Source organism: Protopterus annectens, chromosome 9.part0, assembly GCF_019279795.1.
Source record: "Protopterus annectens isolate FY-2018-M chromosome 9.part0, PAN1.0, whole genome shotgun sequence".
Classification (NCBI taxonomy): domain Eukaryota; kingdom Metazoa; phylum Chordata; order Ceratodontiformes; family Protopteridae; genus Protopterus; species Protopterus annectens.
In genome coordinates this window covers 1123627635-1123653745 of record NC_056743.1, presented here as the reverse complement: position 1 = coordinate 1123653745, position 26111 = coordinate 1123627635, and the positions used below count along the sequence as shown (strand labels likewise).

Below are 26111 nucleotides of genomic sequence, written 5' to 3'. Positions count from 1 at the left end.
TAAAAATAAATCCCAACAAACACATAATTATTGTAGGTGGCTATATCCCACCAGGCAATAACATCACTGTAATGGAAAGCCTGCTTAATTGGATCTCCATCTCCCTACCGCATGAAACCATACTATTAGGGGACTTCAATATTGACTGGCTTAACTGCTCCAGTCATAATCCCTCTGCCTTTATAAAACTCCACAGGTTTATCCAAACTATAACCACCCTCACTAGAATTGACAAAACATCCAAATGCCAGTCCATCTTAGACTGGATCCTGGTATCTGACCCCACTCTTGCGCAACAATCTGGCTGTCTTCCAGATACTCTAAATGACCATCACCCAACATACATAATTAGGAACAGATCCCAAGCCATCATCCAACCTATCCTCAGAGTAGTTTGAAACAAAAAGACCTTTATAACTACTGACTTCATCAATGCACTAAAAAGCTACAACTGGACTCCCCTAAAACAACTATCTCTAGACAAAGCCGTTGAATACTTTAACACAACCTTCTTAAAAATCTTAAATCATCATGCACTCCCCAGAATCATTAAATAAAAACGAATTGTGCCCGATGGCTAAGAAAGGATACTAAAACTATAATGAAAGAAAGGGACAAGGCCTGGATTCAATATAAAAAAAAAACCACTCTGAGACAAAACTATCATAACATAGCTAAAAAACACATCAAACTGACAAATCTAGCTACTATAAAAATATGCAAGAAAAATATGCTCACAACCCCCAAAAATTCTGGGCCACAATAAATGGTATACTCCACCCAGGAAAGTCCACTACTCCAACTCCTGTGCTACCAAATAACCATGAAAACATTTCTACTCAATTTAACAAATTCTTTATCGAAACAGTCCAGACCCTTGCCAATGCCCAAAATAGCATTAGCAGCCCCACACCAATAACTACCCCAACCCACCCCAATATATAAAACAATACCCCAGTTTTCACCTTCAGTCCGTGTCAACCAAGGCAATTTCTAAACTCCTTAGGAAACTTAAACCAACCACTCTAGCAGATGATGTGCTACCAGCAGACTTCCTTCAGATATCAGCTGAAGCTATAGCCTAGCCTGTCTCTAGTCTCATAAATAGATCTCTATTAGAATGCAAAGTTCCCACCTCATGGAAAACATCACACATTATTCCACTGCACAAAGGAGGTAATTCCTTAGAGCTCGCTAATTATTGCCCAAAAGCAATCCTATCACCTTTATCCAAAATATTAGAAAGAGTTGTTCATGCTCAACTAATGCAGTACCTCCAAAATAATAACCTACTCTCCATATCCCAGCATGCCTTTTGACTTTCCCATAGCACCACCACAGCATTACCATCATTCACCAATATAGTTAACCACCATAGAAACAAGGGTCTATTTGTTTCTTCCATATACTTAGACTTATCAAAAGCCTTTAACATGGTAAATCACAGTATGCTTCTTGAAACTCTATCTACCCTAAATATAAGTCCCCTCTCTATATCATGGTTCAACAGCTACTTATCTCGCCATCAGCAGTCCTATGGCAGGGACAACTGTCCCCCCTGTTACCAGTTACCATAGGAGTCCCTCAAGGATCCATCCTTGGCCCTTTGCTGTTCTCTTTATTTACGAGCAAGATCTCTTCCTTCTCACCCACTGCTTCAGTAGTACAATACGCAGATGACACCACCCTTATATGTGCTGCCACCACCCTAAATGAACTACAAACCTTAACCCAAAATAACTTCACCCTAGCAGAAACTTGGTTCACTAACGTCAAAATTCTTCTTAATCCCCCCAAAAGAAACAAACTAATTATTTTCAGCCCAGGCAGATCTCCTCCCCTAAATAGTTATTTCACCATGTACTTTAAAGAAAACATTCAAATTAGTCCAACCACACACACTAAACTGCTAGATGTAGAAATAAACAATAACCTGAGGTTCGACATCCACATAGCACAAACCATAAATAAAGTTAATAAAAAACTTGGACTCCTCTACAGGAACAGTTTATGACTAAACACACTAAAGCAACCATCGCAAGGACTCATCTTCTATCCACCCTCCTCTATGCCTCTCCCATCTTGACTAATCTCTGCCACACTGATCCAAATAAAATGGAATCTTGCTGCAACAAGATTGCCAAGTTTGCTACTGAAGCTGCATATAGGTCCCACCACTATCTATCCCTTAAGCAGCTCAACTGGCATGAGTTGCCTCATATACTTCTACTCAATCAACTCTCTATAGCACACAAACTTCCTGAGAAAACCCCAGTACTTCATCATCTAATTCAGCCTCACATTCCCTCTAGAACCTTAAGATCTAGTTACCAGAACCTCATAACTGTCATCCAACATAAAAATGATGCCGGTAAATCCCGCTTTGCCAGCACCATTGCTAAAACATGGAACACACTACCAAGCCAAATAACTTCTACCACCTCCTTTATTCATTTCAAAAAACTCCTGAAAACCCACTATTTAAGTGATTGGCTATGTTCATGCCACTCACCAGGCTAACCCAAACCAAGAGAATGTTTCTGTGTACAGCTAATTATAATCAGTTCCCCTGAAAGCTTGTGAACCTGTGGATATTTACCTGACAAAACTTATAACTGTAAAAATAATACAAATGCTGTTTTATGTTTATTATGTACCTCACTGATTGTTTACTATAAGAATTGTTAATCTCTAACATATTGTGTATGATTGCTATAAGTATGCTCAATGTTTTTCTCTTCTCTCATGTATTGTATTGAATTGTGGAGCTTTTCTCCCCGGGCCTCCGCTGAAAATGGACCTGTGTCCAGTAGGACTTTCCCAGTAAACAAATATAAAATAAAATAAAATAAATAAATGAGAATTCGGAAGTCTGGAGAACTGTGCCAAAGCAGTACAAATTAGATTCAATGATCCAGTTCAAAGGATAAAGCATAATGTATCTGGAAAGTAAAATATAGTAAAGTACGGTATAAAAAGCCATAGCAAAGGAACCAGATGTTGGATAATTGTATCAGATAACCTATTTATTTAATTAACTTTATTGCTGACTTTGTAACCTGAGATTTTTTTTAAATGGGAGACAAAACTCATGATAAAAATCTAAGTAATTTTTCCACTGGTGGAAAACTGGAATGTATAAGAAATATTGCCAGCAGAAAAATATGAAGTTCCTATATAGACTGTTAATAAAACTCCATCTGGAACACTTTAATTTTGAAGTTATCATCCTTTTAAGGCTATAGACAGAGTACAGGCAGGATAGAACAGGACAATAAAATGGTGCATGGTTTGTATCAGAAGCCACATAAAGAAAGAAAACAAGAACATTAGAGGAAGGTGGGAAGTGTGTATTTTAAAGTTATTCACTTAATCAAACTGAATACCCAGTTTCAGAAAAAATACACATTTAAACAATAGAATACAATTTGGCTACATAAGTTGAACAGATCATGGGAGACCAAGGATTGTATTATTTCACAAAAAATGGTGGTGAATAATTGAATCAGCATATCTAAATATTTCAGTAAATCCAACAACACATTTTGAGGCCATATGGAACATATGTAAGACAATTCTTATGAGGATTAGAAAAATAAATAAGAGGCTGGCTAGCATATACATTAACATGTATTGCATGGTGGGAGATGGAGGCTATGGAAGCTGGACTTGACCAAAAAGTGAAAAACCCCTATCAGGAAAAGAAACATTCTCAGTGTGTTTTTACTGACTTAGAAGGTGTTGAAGATGAAATAACTGAGTATATGTATCACTATATTCCTTAAAATGCTGAAATTATATTGCAAAACAATTAAGTTCATTCAGACTTAGAGAAGCAAAACAACTCAGCACAACAGAACACTGAAATATGGCTTAATTATTCTAAGGATAATTTGGTTTAACACACTTCTCATGGCCATTAAATCTGTATTTGAAAATGTAGCATACAGCAGTGTAAGTAGCAGAGTCTGCTGTTTTTTCCACATGCTATGTGAACCGTTTGTAAAAATACAGAAAAGACTTCAGAAAGTATTAAAAGGTAATTCTGCTCTGTAATAATAGTTTTTTCAACCTTGCATGAGAATACAGTGAATGAAGCAAAATGTATTTCTTCTCCATTTCAAGTAAATATGTTATATAACTGTATAAAAAGCACAGTGCACAGTAGAATCTCCTCCATTCTTCATAGCACTGTTATTAACTAAACATATCGGAATCCCCTGTCCAGTGAACTGAATTCTGCAAACCACAGATAATTCATGCACTTAAGTAGAACATTTGCAAAAACTTTGCAAACACAGCACAGCAGACCACTAAACAAAGAGACAGCAAGGCAAGAGGCAGCATGCATAGCAACAAAATGTCATATGGGCTCAGCCACAATGAAGATATCTATCCAAAATAGATGACAAAATACATTACCAAAGCAGCAGATTAAAGGACGTGGGCTAAACATACTTAAGTAATATTTCAATGCAGAGTTCTTTGACTATATTTAGCCACTACAGTCAAAAATTAGAACTATCAGTGAAAATTCAGCTTCAGTAAGACCACTGACAGTACTAGGAAATTATACCACTATATGTGGGTAAATTTATGTCTAATTATAGGCAAGTTTATTATTAGTTAACAACTTAAAAATGGAATCAAGAACAAATACAGATGTCATCTGCCTAGTCTGTACACTTATTCCACAACACTGGGTTGTAACTCCATGAAGCGATTATGAATTGTAGTTAATACTCGGTACTTGGATGTAACATTTGCCATGCTATTCAGCAGAGACTACAGCAAATGAGACAACTTATCTATCCATCTATCTGTATATGTATCTGTTGTCTATCTATATTTTTAACTTGTCCAACTCAGAGGTTAGCAATGTAAAGGGACCATAGTAAAGTCTATAGCAGTAGATGAGACTTACAATCAATATCATTCTTTATTTATCACAGTATCAATGCTTTAAGATATTCTGCTCTGACTATGACATGATCTGTCCTGATGGTCCAGACGTCATGGTAGTAAAATTATGTATAGGAAGTTGGTGCCTCACTGCCTATGGTGATTATAGTTTATGAAAACCATGAACAGCTCATGATTACAGAGTGTGTGTATGTGTGGGGGATTCTGCTATGAAATGCCAGCTTCCCAAAAGTCTACATTCCAAAAAGATGAAAATAATTATTTTATTTGTTTTTGCTGGGAGCAAGCCTCCCCCTGCATTTCCTGATGTGGAGGGGAAGCCCCTCACACCCCTGAACTTATATATACTAACTACATGGTCACATAAACCCTAAAAAGAGAGAAATTTCCCATAAGAAGTGAATCATTGCTGGCACACAGTTAGAAATTGCACCGGCAATGATTTCCTATGGGAAAAAATTTTCGTCATTATGCCGTTAGGCATTTTTTTTTCCCTGTGGGCTACTGATGCTCTATCAGTTTCATACTGAGCATGTGTAGGGAAGCAATGTATGGTTGTATATGTGTTTGCTTATGTCTGTGTGGGTAACTGAGTGTGAGACCAAAGCAAACGGATTGCATGTTTTGAGGCAGTACTTGTCAGTGCTGAATGTTGACATGCACAGGGGATGGAATGCAATAACTGTGGTTTGATATGTGTTTTTAAGAAATATGAAACCACAAAGAAACAAAAACTCTTTTTTTTTTTTGTATTCCATGCATTTTCTTACATAACTAAAGTGGTGGAAGGATAGAAGCTTGAAAAAAATATCTATGTTCAGCTTACTGAAAGCATCACTACCTCCAATATCCCTTAACTCATTCACTCCATTGGAGCTTAGGAAGTTTGCACTGTAACTTCCAGTGGGTGGAGCCTAAGCTTTTTGACAGAATCAAATTATGTCCTCACATTTTTTTAAATAAATGTTCATATTTCTGGAATCATAGATGTTATGAAAGAAGTATAAATGGCAAGCTCTTCATAATAAGCTCTTTTATAGTGGCAATATTCTTTAGGTTCTAGATCGCAAACAGAATTTTATAAGTCACAGTAAACACAGTAATTATTACATTTGTAATAGTTTTAAACAACTTACAGTATCTCAGCAGCCACTCAAGTTACACACATAGTGTCAGCAGCATTTTATTCATCTAACTGAGATCTTTCATATGAGGCTAAGGAGTTCTGTCTGTGTTACTTGGTTGTTGAGATATTTAAAAAAATGTACAAATTAGATCTATATAAATTAATATAAATTAATATCTTAAAAACAACAGTTAATATCTACTTACCTGCACTGAACAGAGGTCAAATATTAATGCAGTTGAGTTTGCCATTCTATAATCTTTAAGATGAAATCTTTTAAAACCTTGTACATAGCATTATTTTGGAATTATTGATGCAAATCTGAAAAATCAATGTTTGACACCTACAGGTGTCAGTAGGAGTTAACTGCAGATGCAGCTGGAGGCATCACTGGGATGTAATGAGTTAAACACAGATTCTGGTCCAGTCATAGTACACTCATAGCCCTATGGACCCTGACCAATGAAATGCTACTATCTATGGAAAGAAGCCAACTCACTAGAACTATGTTTATCAACTTTACAAAAGTCTTTGGCTTCATTGACCATAACATCTTCCTCCATCTTCTACTACAAATAGGCATACACCCTATTCCCTTGCGTGGTTTCAAATTTCTCTCACAAATCGACACTCCTCTGTCAAAATTCATACCCTGAGTTCCCAGATTCCATACCTGTTCCTCTACTAAGTTCTGTCCTTATAAATAAACTTCCCCATGACCGTTTATCTCCCCCTTCTTTTCTACACAGAAAGTATGATATTATTTTGCACAACCAACTCATTATCCAACCTTTAGACAGACCTGCAGGCAGATTTCCTAGCCTTAATCCACTTGCTCTCTAACAAAATCCTCATTCTCAATTCCAACAAAACCAAAACTATGATTTTTGGCACCAAACATACAGTTAAAAAACCACAAAACATTTTGCATATCTATGACCACAACACCCAAAGAAAACAGTACATCTGTTAAACACATTAGTATTTCTTTTGTCCCCATCGTTAACTTCTCCCTCCACCTTGACTACATAAAAAAAGGTTAATTGTCTCCTATTTTGTGTCAATAAGATATCGACCCTTTCTTATTAAAACCTCCAGAACAGATATAGGCAAAGTCATTCTACCGACTTGAATATGGCCTCCCCCTTAGCCTCAGCATAAAAAACAAAACTGACATACATTCAAACAATTACCAATAAAATTTGTAAGATTACCCGGTCCCTTAAAAATTAAAACAACTGTGTGCACAGTAAAAAGCATGCAAATGTCCAAAAATCTGTGAAAGCTTTACCCTACAATAGACCATACCAAATCTTATGCAAAATTTAGGACTCAACTAAAGGCCCTGCTGCTCTCATCAGTCAAATGCCATTATCTTTCAATCAGCCATATCATCTAAACTGATCTACATTGCTCTTTCTTTCTTACTAGTAACACTTACTGTCTTTCATATGGCAGGTTCTGTCGCACCAGTCTCACTTCTCACTCACATAATCTTTTGCTTAATATAACTTCTCCTTCCTTCGACTCACAATCTCCATCTGATATCCTTCACTCCACTCAACTATCCCATCATTCCCAGTTAGATAACACATTGCTATAGTTATCACACAGGCAGTTCACTTTCTCCATGATTTTTTTTCTTGATTTTTGCAAATAATGTATATTCAGTTGTAGATACCCTTTACATTTTACTTATTTTTTTCATTTTGTGGTCCCCTCAGTCTTCATGTACACTAACCAGGGCCCCAAGTGCCCCAAGTTTATAATGGGTCTACCACCTATCTTCCTATCCCTCTCTGGACTTATTCCAGTATTGCTGAGGCCAGACATGGATCCTAGGGAGGGCACCTCTGTGCTCCTGTCCGAGGGGGGATATTTTTTGTTTATATCATAACCACTTCCTTTCCCTGACCCACATGCTTGTCAATTGTGTCCAAGAAACACTCCCCTCTTTTGGGCCACACCTCACCTTAGGGAGAGCATCAACAAGCACCCTCCCATCCATGATGGGCAGGCCCATCCCTTCCCTGCAGCTCCATCAGTCATCTGAGCCACTGACTACTGGGCTATACTCAGGGCTTTATCCCTCTATGCCACCAGAGCAGTCCACTTTACATTTTAATTATCTGATATTGGCACTTGACATGTGTGTATTTTTATCATTCTTTTGCTGTCTCTCACTATATGTAATTCTGATTTTCTTTGTATTCCTAAGCAGAGACTGACATTGGCTTCTTGTGAACTGTGCACTATCCTGGTTAACACATTTTAAATAAATAAAATAAAAAAGCTGCATTCTATAAGGTGGTACACTTTGATATATAATGTGGTAAATGTTTCCCGAAATCCTGGCTATGCCTCTGCTGGGGATTCCCCATCTCAGAGATATGATTAAAAAAAAACAGAAATCTTCTCATAATCTGAAATATCAAAGTACCCTACATACATGTGTATAGATAGATAGATAGATAGATAGATAGATAGATAGATAGATAGATAGATAGATAGATGTTTCCAATGATTCTTAGCTTTTAGTCTATCAATGACTTTTTGGATCCTAAGAATCCATGTCCACAAAAGTCTTGCACTCTGTTAAATATGATAACTGTGTATGATGACACTGTAAGATGTGATTCCCAAGCTAGAGAATCAATTTTTTGCCTGCATATTTCATATTTTCAAGACAGTGGAGCCCAGCTTTTCTAAATCTCTTTGAAGACTTAATGAACATTGATCCTCATGATGTAATCCATTTTTTCTATACCTCACAAAGAAGCCTAAACATACAGAGGCTTTGCCTACTTTCAAGATATCGACTGCAAATTTAATCTCTTATTCTCAAGTACAGGCTATAAACGAAGCCATTGCTGCTCCTGTGGTAATTAGAAATAAGTTAACAGCCTTCAACAGTACTGTGTTCCACAATCTGTAATCTTAGAAGCCTTATATTTCATGTGGAATGTATGCTGAAGCAGGAGTAGGTTATCCAAAGATTATATTGAAATGTCAGGTACTGTGGTGAATACATGTGATGACTATAATGCATGGATATTATCCCACACAAAATTGTCCTGGTGTTGATGGAGAAACCATGTCACCAGAAAGGCTATCCCTTGGTGCACAGGTGTTGCACCATTTTGAAGATTTTAATGCTAACTAGATGCATTGCTTAATGGACTGTCTGTATAGATGAATTCTGGATGATCACCATGAATAGCAACTCATCAGCTTTTCCAGAAACATAATATAATGCATCTCAGTCTTCCAGCTGGAAATCTCTTTTTGGAGATTTGGCACTGCAACTAATTGAAGAGACTTTATAATGCCATTTCTGCAATTTAGTAATACCTAGTCTTGTCTTCCTACAATATAATCTTTATATTAAAGAGCTGTACAGATGAAAAAAAAGCTATATTAATGGACTAATGTGTCTTTTCAAGCAATTGCTTTTTGTTGACTGTTAATCATGGGTGTAGTCAAGCATATGCCATTTAAGTTATGGTGTGCAATTCATTTTTGAAGGGAATATTATTTCATCTAGCAGAAGAGGACCAGATGTGCCAGCCTTATAACTAAAATTAAATAAGCGTATATAAACCAGCAAACAGGATAATGATAAAGAGGGTATTTGCTTTTTATTTTACTAGTTATTCAATTAAAGGCTTCTAATGGAAGAATTGTACTTCATGTGCTGCATCTTTCATTTCATGTTTAGGATCTATACATTTAAAAAAAGAAAAGTTATGTTTGAGTAAGGTACTGGCAGAAGAGTTTGGTACATACATCAAAAATGTCTGTCTACACACATGCTAACAATCAATAATGTGGTATGCAATTGTCAGAAGACAGGCTTTGCAAATGATGTCACTCATGGATAGCATATCAATCATTCCAGTCAATATTCCATAAACTGGTCTAATAGGCTCATTTATAACTTGACAACTAGATTCATGCTTGGTGTAACATTACAATTATGCCGTTTTAGTTGATGCTTTTATTTTTTCATAAGGTAAGACCTCCAGTTTTGCCTTGAGTGCTTGCCAGCATGCATATAAGAGAATTGTCAGTGTATCCAACATTGCAAGTGCAGCTGCTGGTTTGCTGAAACTTCTGTTTACATTAAAGTTTGATCATTTTACACAATGCCTGCTCTTTTTTACAGGCAAATGATGTGACTAATATGCATACATACTCCTGTAGCTTTTGAGTAATGCAGTTACATCTTCATAAGGCCTTTGTATAATTCAGGATTTGTTCCATATCTAGTTAATTACCTAATTATAGCTATGCTATCCATAACCTAATTGAGTGCGTATTTATTCATTATGCATGGAGTTCCCACAACTAAACAGCAATTGCCCACAAAGAGAAATGTCTGCAAAAACTAAATCAGTACTGTTGCCCATAAAACAAACTCTGTGTACTGCAGGGGAGGCTACTAACTCGAAAATTAATTTGCTATGCTTTCTTGAAAAAAGACTCATTCTGAAAGAAAAATTCTTAAATGTAATTCCCAATCACCTAGCAGACTGGTTATTATAAATGCCATATCCAAAATTCTTTAGATTTCCTTTCAGTTTTTTTGTTGACCAGAGAGATCCTGTGTGGCTTATGATCCTTTTACAAGGAATACTAAGGAAATATTTTCCTTTAACTAGTGGAAAATTTGCCAGAACATCATTAAATACTTCCATTCTTCCTATAATCAGACTCTGTGAGATATCACGCAGATGACCTTTAGGGGATTTCATATGTGAATATTAAGTTCACTAGAAATCTTATTATAGTACATGTACAAACTAAGTCCTAAAAATATTAGGGTTCAAACAAAAACATTACAATTGCTAAGTACGACTGCTGCAACTCTCAATTTATTGTTGTACCTACATTAATATTTCTCATTACTAATGGTTTTATTTTATTTGTTTTTACCTTCTCAGACCTGCGCAGATCCGAAAGCAAAACCACAGCATCTGGTTGATAAGAATATGGAGGCAGCCGTCAGGTATATCAACAAGAAATTTCCAAACATTGACTTCCGGAGTAGCAATGTAAGTACTTTTTTTTTTTTACTCTAGCACATACAGGAGTCTTCTTTTTCTAGCATTTTCTGAGAATGAAGGAATTACTGTTTCTCTTAATGCTGGAAATTGATGTATGAATATTTGGACTCTTTGTAAAAGGTCAGACTGTTCTATGTTAGATATAAAGGGTGTCACATGACATGGATCATACAATAGAGATGGGATCAACTCTAATCCCTGATCAGAAAATGATGTATTAGTACACATTCCATTCAGAAATATTAAGGTCAGATGACAGGCCATCACAATTTTTTGGCCTGAACTATTAAAGCAAATACTGAAGCAGCAGAATGGACAGCTTGTAGACTGGATGTTCTCAAAGCTCTGGTGATACTGATACTAATTAATTTGGACAGGCTGCATTGTCTACAGACCCCCAAATTATGGATGAATGACATACAGAGAATTAGATATGCACTAATGAAACATAAAGCTACTTCTAGTTATGGTATTTTGCTAGATATGGTTCTGTGCATATAATTCTTGTCCCACAAATTTTGTGCAGATCTAGCATTGCCATTTTAAGAAGATGCCCAGCATACTGCTCTGGGTATTTATGATATAAGTCTAAACACTGAAGACGTTTGTTATCAGATGTCATTGTTTGGCTTTTTGGTTATTAATGATTTAAAATGTAGTTTGTAGTTCTGTCAATGAAAGAACAACACACTTGCAATTTGGCGATACATACACCAGCAAGGGTCACAACACCCAATCTTGTAGGTTAGAAATAGTGTTCTTTCATTAAGGTTGTTGCTGTCTGGGATTTAATCTATTTAGTGACCCTGAAATTAGTACTAGTAAGTTTGAAAAATGATGGACTCTGGCTCTACAACACAAAGATGTTTATTATTCATTTTTTGAGTGCACCCATGCCCAATTGCCCATCCTTTGAGTGTACCTGAAGAGGGCATTAGCAAATTTTTTATTGACTTCCGTTACATATTCCAAATTTCCGTGATTCTGTTATCACTTTAAAATGGTTTGCATGCTGCTAACATAATTTAAGAAGACAGAGAGCTTTTAAATACCTAAATGTAGTACCGGGTAGAATATACTTTAGGTATAGGACACTGTAAACATGATTAGGTAAATTGAGAACTTGGTACATAAAGAAATTTTTAAGTTAGTGATGTCGCCTTTCTTAATATTTTTTCTTAATATTTTACACTTGTAACTACAACTGATTAATATAAACGGTTATCCATTTAACACCAACAATAAAATCATAACCATGCTGCTTAAATGAGTCAAAATAAACATAAACATTGAAGCATTTGTGTATTTAAAATTATTTGGTTTAGGTACTAATTTTATATCAGTTTAATATTTGTGTGATTTTATAATCTAATGGTCAACTACAGAAAAGCAGTTGCATCACTGAATTTAATTTCAGATGCAACAGCAGTTGCTGATAGGGAGCAATTTCTGGCCCTGACTTACTAGTTACCTACCATGGTTTACCATGTTTTTGAAAACTTTCATTAAAACCTGCAATAATGGAAGTAGAGATTTCCAATATAAGAAGGAAATATAAGGAAGACAAAATAGGAACTATCAACAAAATTGTGAAGAAGAAGTTTGGTTTTGTTGGTAGTTTGGTAGAGAAGCACGTGCCCAAAGTTTGAAGATGATGAGAAATGGACAATTTCCAGTGATGGGTACAGTGTGTGTGTGTGTGTGTGTGTGTGTGTGTGTGTGTGTGTGTGTGTGTGTGTGTGTGTGTGTGTGTGTGTGTGTGTGGTGTGTAGAGAGAAAAGAGTCTGCTAGGAGATGATTAGGAAGACAGGGGATGATTCCATAAAGAGTACTTGTATGGAACAAGCCAAGCAGCTGTATTTTCAAATTAGCAATTAGTAACAACATTGTAGCACTGAATTTCAAAGATGGCTTATACAGTAGGTGGTAAGAAAGTTTTACTACTTACAGATTTCATATTGCTCTTTCTCATTGCACTGCTGCTATTAGGGAGGGTTTTCATTTCAGTTGCTGTTATTATTTAATATATAAAAACAGGCATCAAATTTTCCTGACGTTAAGCCCATTTACGATAGAGTAGACTATGAAATATGCCCCATTAAGTAAAGTAGTTGAAGTTAAAAAAAAAAAAATAAAGAAAAGAAAAAAAAAATGCTTGAAAAAATAGCTGGATGGTTTCAAGTTATAAAAAAAGTGGATCAGTGCCTCACTGACAAACTGAGTTTTAAAGAGTGGAATATTGATAAAAAGTGAGTGGCTTTTTTGTAAAGTCTCTGTGTTCTTTTATTTATTTATTTTTTTTATAATTATTACAAAAAGTTCTGACATTTTTATATTATTTATATGTATTGTTTGAATGCTGTGCAAAACTTCAAGTGCTAATGTTTTAGATAGCATTTGCTTTTACCCATTCAATTTAGGCTACCGATCTATGAGAAACTTAAGAAGCCTAACCTTACATTCCAGTGGAAATTTTTAGCACTTATATTTTTGTGTATGAATAACCCAGAAGTGGGCAGGACAGTGACATGTTGGGACATTTACTTGTTGACCCTATCCAAGAAAAATATGGGTGACAAACTGGGCTGAATTTGCAGTTTCCCTTCCATTCAAACTGGGGTGAATTTGCAGTTTTCCTTACATTTGCTCAAATTATGTTGAAATAGAGCAAGAAAAGTACTTATTTTATGTGGAAATGAAAACAGTTTCATAGAACAGATATTCCCTGTGATGTATAGATACCCATCCCGCATGTTTTATTTATGCTTCAAAAGATGTTCAGATCCTTTGAGAGGCTGTTGACACTAACACTGGACCTATGAATGTTTAGTAGGTCTTGCAGGATGGAGTTTGTTGAAGCTGTAAACATGAGGCAGGGGTTACTTCTTAGTAGTTTGTAAGATATTGAGAAGAGGCACAAGATTTTGAGACTGATTGCATAGTTTTCCTCATTTAGGTCCTTGATTTTTTTGTGAGAAAGCACTGTGGTCCCTCCAGTTGTGACAAGTGCTTGAACAGGTATATACCAAATTATGCGTTATATTCAAAGATTGCTCTGACAAGAGTTAAATAAGGTGGAATAATTACATCCCTCGACATACATAAACTGCATGATGAATGAAGACTTCCTTTCAATAGTGGACACATGGTGATCAAAGGACACTTTGTTGTTGACATAGGTTCCCACAACCTTGACTAAGGGATGAACTTTCAGCCATGTGTGAGAGTTACAAGTGAAGTCATGCTTGCCGAAGGATATGATTATACATATCTTGGCATTTAGTTTTTGTCCATGGTTTTGATACTAGCTGTTTGATTTGGAAGGCCATCTTGGAGGATGTTGGTGTCCTCGGGGGATTTTTTGATGGCACCAAGTTTACAGTCAACTGCAAACATGGTCAGGTGTAAACCCTTAATATTTGTTTTGATCTAATAGATATAAATGTACATCACTAGTGTCAAGACATTCTCAGGTGATATAACTGCCCATCCTAATTTCATGGGTTCTTTTTTGTGATCCAGGTTGCTATTCATTGAATTACTTAGGGATTTACATTTAACTGATTATCTGCAATACCTGAGTGTGGGATGGTGTTGAATGCCTTTGTGAGGTATAGATATGTACTGATCTCCCCTCAAACATTGCTTCAGTTACCTTTTCAAAGAATTCAACCAGGCTAAGTAGGCAGAATATGCCCTTAAAGAATATGAACTAGCTTGGGCTGAGAGTTGTAGATTACTGATATCGTTGTTTTATTAATTCCATAATTATCCTTTACATATCCTTACAGATGAGGCTGGTCAGGCTTAGGAGTCTATTATTACTGAGTCCATCAGTGCCCCACCTTTGAGAAAGAGGATAACTGCAGCTGTCCTCCATTCATCCAGGTATGAAGCCTGTTTGGAGGCTGACATAAAATTTCCTCTTTGGGGAGGGTCTGACAAGTCATGTTCCAGTCTCATAAAAATAGTGTTCTTGGCACTTTATACCATCTTGAGGATTTGTTCTTGGGAGATTTTAGGGGAGGATGTTGATGCAGATATGTGATCTGAGAATTGGGGAGTTGGGTAAGTTTGGCTGCTAGCTGACTGGCTATATCCCACCAATTTTAACTAGTGAGTTTATAACTAATAACAACAGTGGGAAAGTAAAAGAAATGGATTATGCCTTTCCTGTTTCTATTAGTATTGACTGTCACAGTATTAAAAAGGCAGTTTCCAACAACTGGAAAGTTAGTTTGGGAAGCCTAGACTAAGCTAGTGTAATAGGGAACCACCCATGCTTCATTTATAAAAATGTTGCAAGTGTAACGTCTATTTTAAAAATAGGAGAACACAAAACTTTTAGAGGAGCCACTGGTACCTACCCATGTTATAACTGCAAACAATGCAGGTTCATTGATTCATCAAAAAATATATTTTTTCCACACATTAATAAAATGGTGGTCAGTAAAGGCAGATACAACTGCAAAAGTATGGGGGCAGTATGTTTGGCCACATGCTCCACCTGTCATAACTTTTATGTGGGGAAAACATCTAGAGCCCTTTATAAAAGGATTTATGAATATTGTTTGGCTATTAGAAATAAAGACACTAATAATGCTTTAGCCAAACACGCTCTGGAGTGCTATAACTTCAGGAAATTTGTATTTTTTGTGTTGGATGAAATAGATTTGACTACATTTGTTATAGAATTCAATAATGCCTTGGAAAACAAGGAGCTCAGATGGCAGGATTTCCTTAGGGCAGTCCATATTCCTGGTCTAAATGAGACCTTACATGTTAAATGTCTTTTATATAATAGACTATACTATTAAACAATTTATTTGATAAATATTTTTGTAGTAGGCACACATTTGTATGTGCTATATGCTTTTTGTATATGTGTCAAGTGTTATATTTCATATTTTACATTTTTGCCTTTAAGATTTCAGAGGCGATCTCTGCTTAACATACAAGGCCATGTCAAACCCAGAGCTGTTGGACATGCTACACTTAAAGAAATCTTAATCCCTCAGAGCCACATGCTCCAGGGATATAAACCTTGTCATCACAATAAACAAAACATGCTGGAGGGATAGGTTCCTGACCCAGAGACTCCCCAGACTCTGGAATAGATTGGCCATACATGTCAAGCAGAGTGCCTCTTTGACCCTCTTCAAAAGGAACCTTGACAATTGGATGGGAGAAAGGAAATTCACCCCGGGGATCATGTCAGTCACCCTGTTAGACAGGGGTCCAGAGAAGTAAATAGTGTGGGAAGAAATAGCCAGGGAATTGGTATGGCTAGGTTGTATAGGCCCTAGGGCTGATAGCCTAGTACCAACCTATTAACCTATAAGAAAATGGTATGTATTAATCAACAATTAGATGAATGGACATTTGATTGGTTTATGTATTAGTCAACTTTTCTATTTAAATCTGACTAATTGGTTTACTGGTCAGTTCTGAAGAAGTTTGTTGTGATTAAAATGAAAGAAAGCGCTTAACTTTTTATCTGTGTGGACAGTTATTATTTTGTCTTTTTTTCACTGTTTTTTTCTGAACTTCAGAGGAATGTGTTCCACTTTAAGACCTCTGACTCACTCAAGCACACTCAAAATAAATTCAAATCTCACACACTCAAACACTTACAGGAAGCATGACACAGATTTCCAGCTGTGTCCCCTCCCCAATAGAAATGGTAAACACTGCCACCAGAGTCAGACAGGTCTACACACCATTCAAAGGGTGATCAATTATTAAAAATTAAATATCAAAATAAATGATAGCTATGACCAGAAGCAGCCAGGCATTCAAGGTAAACTGGGGAGTATCAAACAGATATAAACACTCTCTAATTTCTAAGAACACACTGATTGTCCAGCCGCAATGCAAAGTAATGAAAACATTTAATAATAAGTAAAATGATTACAGGAATGTAAATCAATAATGTTCAGTAAGCACCAAAATTCAATCACCAGAAATATAAAATTAAACTGCAGGATAGAAGTCCATTATTTTAGAAAAACTCTGTCTAAAAAACTAAACTTTCCTAATCTAACTAGAGAATACTGTCCTTGATCTAATGTAAAACATAACAGCAAGGCAAAGACAGGCTTACAGTTTTTTTGTGAGTCCTTTTTCAGTTATCCACTGCACAGCACTGTAACTGACTGCAACTTTTAACTAACTGTTCACAACTGACTTTAGTAGTCTCTTTTATAGTCCAGGTTAAGAGTCTCAATTGTCTTATTTAAAAAAAATAACAATCAGCTGTTTGAAAAAGTTATTTTTCCTGTCAATCATCTGTTCAAATAATCACATAGCAAATAGGAACATTCTAATGACATCAGCTACTGATCAGCTGATTCTACATAGACAGTTTGTACTTTAGAATCTCCCTCACAAACATGCAATTACAAATATGTCAAACACTGACAGTTTCTTTAAACATTTTGCATAAGCAGGGAAATACCCAACATTTTAAAGACTTATTTACCTTTTCACAATTAGATATGCTGGCATAAAATACAAGTTAATCTGAGAATATACACAAATTTCCCACTAGACATACTAACACAGATGACAGCGTTTTGATTTTCTTCACATTTCTTCCCTTTTATGACTCAAGCACAATTTTCAAGTGACTCTTGAAAACTGACACTTGAGAAAAATGGGTTTACCTGACAATATTAACCCACTCCTTTCCTGGGCAATCCATCTGCATTGACATTATTAACTCCACTATGATGTTGCATGGTCATATCATATGCTTGCAATCCTATACTCCACCTCAGTAATTTGAAATTTTGCTTACTGACCCTATTAAGCCATTTTAAAGGGTTATGATCTATTTGTACAGTGAATTTTCTCTCATAAAGATAGGGCTCCAGCTTTTTCAATGCCCACACTATGACAAAACACTCTTTTTCCATGGCTGCATAATACTTGTTTCTAGGTTGGAGTCTACAGCTCAGCTATACCACTGGGTGCTCTTCTCCTTTTACAGAAAGCTTGGCTAAATACAGCCCCCACCCCATAATTTGAAGCATCTACCTGTACAATAATTTTTTTATTGTAACCTGGGCTGACTAACAAAAGTTTATGGAATGCCTTTTCACAATTTATGGTCCATACTACCTTGTCTGGTTTATTCTTCCTAGTTATGTCACTGAGGGGTGCAGCTATGGTACTGTAATTGGGCACAGATTTCCTATAGTATCCCACTGTCCGAGAAATGCTCTCACTTGTTTCTTAGTAACAGGACTTGGCCATACTTGAATAACTTCCACCTTGGCAAGTTCTGGACTATTTTTACCACTTCCCAATTTGTGTCCTACAAAAGTGATTTCTGCCATACCCACTTGACACTGGGTTTAATGGTTAATCCTGCCCTACTTAAGTTATCCAAGACCTCCCTAACATGTTGGAGATGTTCCTGCCAGAAATGACTGTAAATAGCGATGTCATCCATGTATACTAGAGCATAATCTCTCATACTCCTACTAAGATGTGGTCTACCAGCCCCTGGAAAGTTGCTGGGGCATTTTTAATTCCAAAGGGCATTCTGATAAATTCATACTATGCTTAAGTGGTTACAAAAGCTGACCTTTTTCTAGCAGCAGAAGTCAAGGGTACCAGCCAGTATCCCTTAGTCAAATCAATAGTGGTTGGATACCTATCCCCACCTAGCTGTTCTAAGGCTTTGTCTGTTCTTGGCATGTGGCATGAATCTGACTCTGTGTGACTATTTAATTTCCGGCAGTCTACATAGAATCTCAAACTAGCATCCTTCTATGGTATTAGCACTACTGGGAACCCCAAAGACTGTTAGACCCTTGAATTACCCCCAGTTCTAACATTCCCTTACTTCTTCTTTCAGAGTCTGCTTCACTCTCTCAGGTACTATATGAAGAACCTGCCTAATAGGTTTCTGGGGTCCTGTGTCCACATGGTGCTGCACCAAGTAGTACACCTAGGTTTCCCTGTGAACATATCCCCAAATTCCTGCAATACTGTTTTATCTTCTGGACATGATTATCTTCTGGACATGATTAGGAGTTAACTGCTGTGATATAACAATCTCTTCCACAGAGGTGTCAATCCTAGCCTCACCCAAAAGATTGGTTACCATATCCCTTTCAGACTCTTCCTCCTGTCCACTAAGAATGATCAATACTAGGGCATTCCTGTCATGATAAGATTTCATCATATTCGCATGGTACAGTTTATGCCCTTGTCTCCTACCTACCAAATGTGCCATGTAGTTCACATCATTGATTTTTCAAACCATCTCAAAGGGTCCCTCCCAAGCTTCGTGTGACTTGTTATGTCTAACAGGAACAAGGACCATCACCTTCTGTCCCTCAGCATACTGTCAGACCCAAGGATTTCTGTCACACCACACGTTCTTTTGTTGTTGGGCCACTGATAGTTTCTCTTGAGCTAAACCCATGAGCTCCTTATGTCTTGTCCAAAGGTTGAGAACATAATCTATAACAGACTACTTGTGAGATTCACTCTCACCTTCCCACACATCTCTGATTAAGTCTTAAACCCCCCACCCTATGTCTGTATAACAACTCAAAGGGTCAAAAACCTGTAGATTCTTGTTGTACTTTCATGTATGCAAATAACAGATGGGGCAAATACTTATCCCACTCCCTTTTAAACTGGTCTGCAAATGCCCTTAGCATAGTCTTCAATGTAGAGTTTAATCAATCCACAAGACCGTTAGTCTTGGGATGGTAGGGGTTGGTATTTAGATTTTCACCCTACAATGCTTCCGCAGACAAGTCAGCAGATCTGACATAAAGTTGGCACCTTTGGTCATTCAATATTTCCCATGGAAAAACCTACTCTGCTGAAGATTTCTAGCAAAGCATTTGCCACCTTCTCTGCCTCAAAAGATGACAAAGCCACCACCTCAAGATACCTGGTAGCATAGTCTTCTACCACCAAGATGTATTTCTTTCCTGTAGAACTTGGAGTACTCAGGGGTCCCACAATATCAAGAGCCACTCTCTGAAATGGGACTTTGATAACAAAGGCATTAATGGAGCCTTAGGTTAGCCTTGTCTCCTGCTGTACCAACTTTTTGGCACTGTTCACAAGTCCTACAATATCCTACCACATCCCTCACAATCCCAGGCCAATAGAAATTTTGCATAATACATGTCTTAGTACGTTTCCTGCCCATATAACCTGAGAAAGGAATGTCAAGTGCTATGGCTAAAAGTGGAAGGTGGTAATCTCTAGGCATTACCAACTTCCATATTACTTCACCTTCTTTCCCATCTCCATGAATCCACTCTCTATATATCAAACCTTTGTTCCAATATACAGACTCACCTCTTCCTTGAGCCTCAGGTGCCTTCTTAACTATCTCCCTCAAGCTTTGTAACATAGGATCTGTAAGCTGAGCCTGTTTCAACTCTACCTTCATGACCTTCCCCAGCTCCCCTGCCACAGGAAGCCTAGTCACTTCCAACAACTGCACCTCACTGGCAGTCTGGGTACCACCACTCACCTCCATCCTCACATTCATGGTGTTCAAGGGAACATCAGTGCCCACCAGCAGCTGTGGCTCACATCCAGACTTACTGCTACCAGATAGCACCTTCTCTGAAACAGCCACCATGCCAGTCCCAGCTTCAGGTATGAGATCTTCCTGGGTCTCTCCCAGACTACCAGACCTACATGCCTTTCTCCAAGCCTGACTGAGTGTCACTGCATATACATAAGGTACTGCATCATTAAAATCATTCCCTATCAGGACATCTGCAGGAATATCCTCAAACACACATACTTGCTTGCTTCCTCTTCTACCCTCCCAGTCAAGATGAACCCCAGCCAAAGGTATTTTGAATGGGGTTCTTCCCAATGCTCTAACTGGAGTGGACTGCCCAAGCAAGTACTGTTCTTCTCTAACCACTGCATGCTTCACAATGGTTATATCAGAAGCTGTATCACTCTTAGTAGCTACCTGTTTGCCATCTACTAAGATAGGATATAAATTCTGGTGATAATTTGGCACACCAGTTGTTTCTAAACAACTTACCACTGGCAGTTTGTTATCCACACTTGCTAGCTCCCTCACCTTCTGTTTTTCACCTTTCCTTAAAGGACATTTGGCTGCTATGTGTCCACTCTGATTACACTTGAAACATCTACTCCATAACCGTGCACTTGGATTAATAGTTTCTCCTGTTACTGGTGTAGAGTGGTTTAGACTACCCCCCCGCATGGGTTCCCCTTATGTCCATGCACAGCCTTGGGTATCCCTTTTTATGCCGTGGTGCTCTACTTGCCAAGTAGAGATTCCCTTTTCTCCCTAACTCCTTTACAGAGTTACACTCATGGTCTGCTAACCAGACTCTCATGTCATCAGACAAAGTACTGAGGGCATGCTCCCTCACCAAAATGTCTGCTCGTCCCTCAAAAGTGGAGACCTGAAACCCATCACTCATCTGTGAAAATAAATACGTAAGTCAGCAGCATAATGATGTACACTTTCATCTGCCTTGTGCCTCTATTCACAAAACATTTTTCTGTATGCCTCAGGTGTAAGTTTGAAACAATCAAGCAAGCAATATTTTGTTTTGTCATAATTCAAGCAATGTACATCATTTAACTTTGCTGCAGCCAGAACTGCTTTACGATGGAGTAAGCGAGTCAGGAACCAAACTCAGAGCTTATGGTCAACATCATATTGTATACATACCCTCACAAAATTATGAATAAAGCTATCAAAGCAATTCCCATCCCTCTAGTGAGGAAAATGTTTACTGACCTTTATGGATTATGGGGTCCCGTTACTTCCTTCCCCATTACCTCCATGACCCCCACTAAGTGTTTGAAGCTCCATTTCATGCCGGCACTGTCTGTCTCTCATTGTTCTCGGCTTCTAAATGCCTCAGTCTTTCTTCGGTCTCCAGAAGTTTAGTCTCCAGTTCATATTGATGCCATTTCTCCTCGGCCTTCAGTTCATATTGGCACTGCTTCCCCCTTTCCTCAGTCTTCAGTTATCACATTCTTTCCTCAGCCTCTCAGTGCAGTCTGTCTTACTCCAGGTGTATTCTCAGGTCCTTTGAAGAAAAGGTGGACTGTCCTGTTGTGGCAGGATGCACATCACCAGCACTAAACTGGATATCTGCCAAATGGCTGGTCTGAGCTGTGGCTGAAACCAAGGCTGAAATCATTGCTTCCTTAGTCAGGTTGGCATGCAGAAATCCTCTGGCTTCACAGTCCTTAGCTGACTAGATCTTTGTCAGCTTGCTAAAATCTTCTGCTAACACCCTTGCCTACTATCACTGACTACATCAAAAAAAATAAATAAAACTGTGGTGGATTGAAATTCTGAATGTTTACCTTGTGGCTGTCAAGAGTGCACACCTTAATGACAACTTCCCACAGGTTACTGAAATCCAATTAAAAATCCCACCATTGCCACCAATAATGTGATGTCCAGTTAATATCCCAACTGACTGCCATCAATAATGTGACATCCAGTTAATATTCCACCAGACTGCCACCAAGTGACGTCCCCCACTTAAAACTTGGGTTAGTAATTAAGGAACTGCAATACTCACTACTGACGCCAGTGGGGGAACATTACAGAAAACACCAGAGCACACAATTAAAATTCCACAATTTCCCTTAAGAGCACAACAGGAACATGCTCTATTTTTTGGAAATGGAATATGTAACTCTGCCCACCACAAATATATTCCTTTATTATACACTTAAGAGCAATGTGCTCCACTTTAAGACCTCTGACTCACTCACACTCATAATAAATAAGTTTCACACTCTCAAACACTTATGGGAAGCCTGGCACAGATTTCCAGCTGAGTCCCCACCCCAATACAAATTGTGAACACTGCCACCAGAGCTGGACAGGTCTGCACACCCTTCAAAGGGTGATCAAGTATTACAAATTAAATATCAAAATAAATGATAGCTATGACCAGAAGCAGCCAGGCATTCAATGTGACCTGGGAAGTATCAAACTGGTATAAACACTCTCTAATCTTTAAAGAACACACTGATTATCCAGCCAGAATGTAGAGTAATGAAAACATTTAATAATAAGTAAAATGATTACAAACATGTAAATCAATAATGTTCAATAAACACCAGAATTCATTCTCCAGAATTATAAAATTAATCTGTAGGATAGAAGTCCATCATCTTAGAAAAACTTTACCTAAATAACTAAACTTTCCTAAGCTAACTAAAGAAATATGTCCCTGATCTAATGTAAAACATAACAGAAAGGCAAAGGCAGGCTTAAGTTTTTTTTTTTTTTTTTTTTTGCGAGTCCTGTTTCAGGTATCTACTGCACAGCACTGTAACTGACTGCAGCTCTTAACTAACTGCTCACAACTGACTTCAGCAGTCTCTTTTATAGTCCAGGTTAACAATCAGTTGTTTGAAAAAGTTATTTTTCCTGGCAATCATCTGTTCAAATAATCACATAGCAACCAGGAACATTCTAATGACATCACATACTGATCAGCTAATTCTCCATAGACAGTTTGTACTTTGGAATCTCCCTCACAAACATGCAATTAGAAATGTATCGAACACTGATAGATTCTTTAAACATTTTGCATAAGCAGGGAAATACTCCAACATTTTGAAGACTTATTTACATTTTCACAATTAGACATCCTGGCATACAATACAAGTTAATCTGAGAATATACACAAATCTCCTCCCAGATATGCTGACACAGATGACAGTGATTTCATTTTCTTCACATTTCTTCACCCTTATGACACAAGCACAATTTTCAAGTGACTCTTGAAAACTGATGCTTGAGAAAAATTGGTTTACCAGGGAATATTAATTTATTTTTATTTATTTTATTTTACATTTGTTGACCAGGAATGTCTGACTGAGCCATAGCCCTTTTTCAACAGACTCCCATGGAGAAAAGTCAAATAGTACAATAAAAATAAGCTAAAAGCTATGAAAACTGGTATAAAAGACTAAACACTATCTATTTTAACATTAACAAAGCTAAAGTTATACATTCAAGTTTAAAAAAGAAAAACTTAAATATGGTAATTCTAGACTAGACACTATCTACTTGAACATTAAAAAGTCAAAAGAAAAGGTAACAGAAAAGAAAAGCAAGTGTTTAAAGAACAACAGTAATGATGTCTAAAAGAGGTTAATTTCAGAGAAGGAAAGGAAAAGGGAAGTGTATGGATAATAGGAAGAAGGAAGCAATTGGATAAAGGAAAGTGTAGAGATGAACAGAAGGCAGGAAGGAGTAGGAAAAGGAAGTAGAGGTAGGTGGATAGGAAGACAGTAGAGGGTGGTGGAAAGAAGTACATCAGTGGATGGTTGCAATCAGGGAGAATGAGAGCAATGGAAGATCAATTGCTGTTTGTAATGTTCTTTCTGGCCAACTTAAATTGTTTGGGATGCATCAGATTTCTGATTTCTAAAAGTAACTTGTTCCAAGCTATAGAAGTGTGGTAGCTATATATATTTTGACCTGATTTTGATTTGGGTTTATAAATATCTAACAGATCAAGGGATGAACTCCTGAGATATTTTGTTGGGGAGTAGTGAGAGATTAGGGAAGACAGGGCAGGACAGTAGGCTGGGTGATGCAAAATTGAGTGTATGGTTTGGAGCTGTGTGAGCTGGAGTAGGTGGGAGTCATTCAAGCCAGTTTCTGTTTCAGGGATAGACAGTGATGGGGTTTATATATTTGTTGAGCTGCAAATCTAGCTATATTGTGGTATGTTGACTCAAGCTTAGATAGAGAAGAGTTTAAATTAGTAAGAATTTGAGAACAGTATGTTAAGCATGGTAGAAGGTAAGCATGTGTAAGTCTGATTCTAGCTTCTTGGGAGAGAAAGTTTTTGTTTCTGTATAGGAGTTCTAGTTTCTGATGAGTTTTCATGATGCAATTATTAATGTGATGGTTGAATTTCAGTTGGTCATCAATGGTAACACCTAGGAGTTTTTTACTTGATTCAACTACAATAGGGGTATTGTTTAGTGACATAGAAAAGGAGGTTTTGATATGGTTAGCTGTTTTTGGGAGAAAGAGTAGTAGTTTTTTTGGGGGGGTTAAGGATGAGCTGATTGTTGGAGAGCCATGTGTCTACTAAACTAAAGGAAGATTGGGTAGCAGCTAAGAGTTCAGTGGGGGTTTAGCTATGGTTATGACTGTGGAGTCTTCAGTGTATTGGACAATGGAGGAATGTGTACAGGAGAAATGAAGTAAGTTGCTAAATATATTAAAAAGTAGTGGGTCAAGAATGGATCTTTGAGCAACACCCATTTTTATTGAAAGAGGAGAAGATAGTGCAGAGTGCCATCTGACTGACTGCAGTCTACCTGTGAGGTAGCTAGAGAACCAAGCTACAGTGTCAGAGGAGAAACTTAGATCAGTTAGTTAAAGTAGCAGAGAGTGTGAAACAGTATCAAAGGCCTTTGAGAGATCAAAGAAAAAGAATAGGCAGGAGATAAGTTTGCGATCATCTCTAGCTAAAGAAATAGTATTAGGAAAGGAGAGAAGGGCAGTATTAGTGCTATGTTTTGGTTGAAATCCATGCTGTGTAGGAGTAAATAGAGCTTCCTGTAAGAGGTGTTGAATAACTTGTGTGTGTATGCATTTCTCTAACACTTTATAAAAAGAGGAGACAGAATAGCAATAGGGCTAAAATTTGAGATTTCAGAGAAGTTACCACCTTTATGAATGGGTAGGGTATAGAACTGTTTCCAAATAGATTGGACCTGAGATTCAGAGACAGAGCGATTAATAATGCTAGATATAGGCAGGGCAAGAGAGTGAGCAGCAGTCTGAAGAAAGTAAGATGGGATGTTGTCAACAGATACAGAGCATGATTTTAGTCTAGAGTGCAGAGTATTTATGTAGGAGGTTGGGTCAGGTTTGAGGGAGAAAGTCTTAGGAGAATTTTCAGTAGAAAAAGTTTCATGGCAGTTTGGAGGGGTAGTGTAAGAGAGGTTGGGATTAATGGCTATAT

The 26111-nt window shown here is 37.4% G+C and overlaps 1 protein-coding gene across 2 annotated transcripts in view; it reads left to right on the top strand.

The window, feature by feature from the left end:
• NCKAP1L (NCK associated protein 1 like) overlaps positions 1–26111 on the top strand; it is a 1498172-nt gene that overhangs the window by 98525 nt on the left and 1373536 nt on the right. For both annotated transcript variants that reach the window (XM_044083976.1, XM_044083975.1), the window contains one exon: positions 10993–11103. In XM_044083976.1, coding sequence (XP_043939911.1) covers positions 10993–11103 — 111 coding nt within the window. The remainder of the gene's footprint in view (positions 1–10992; positions 11104–26111) is intronic.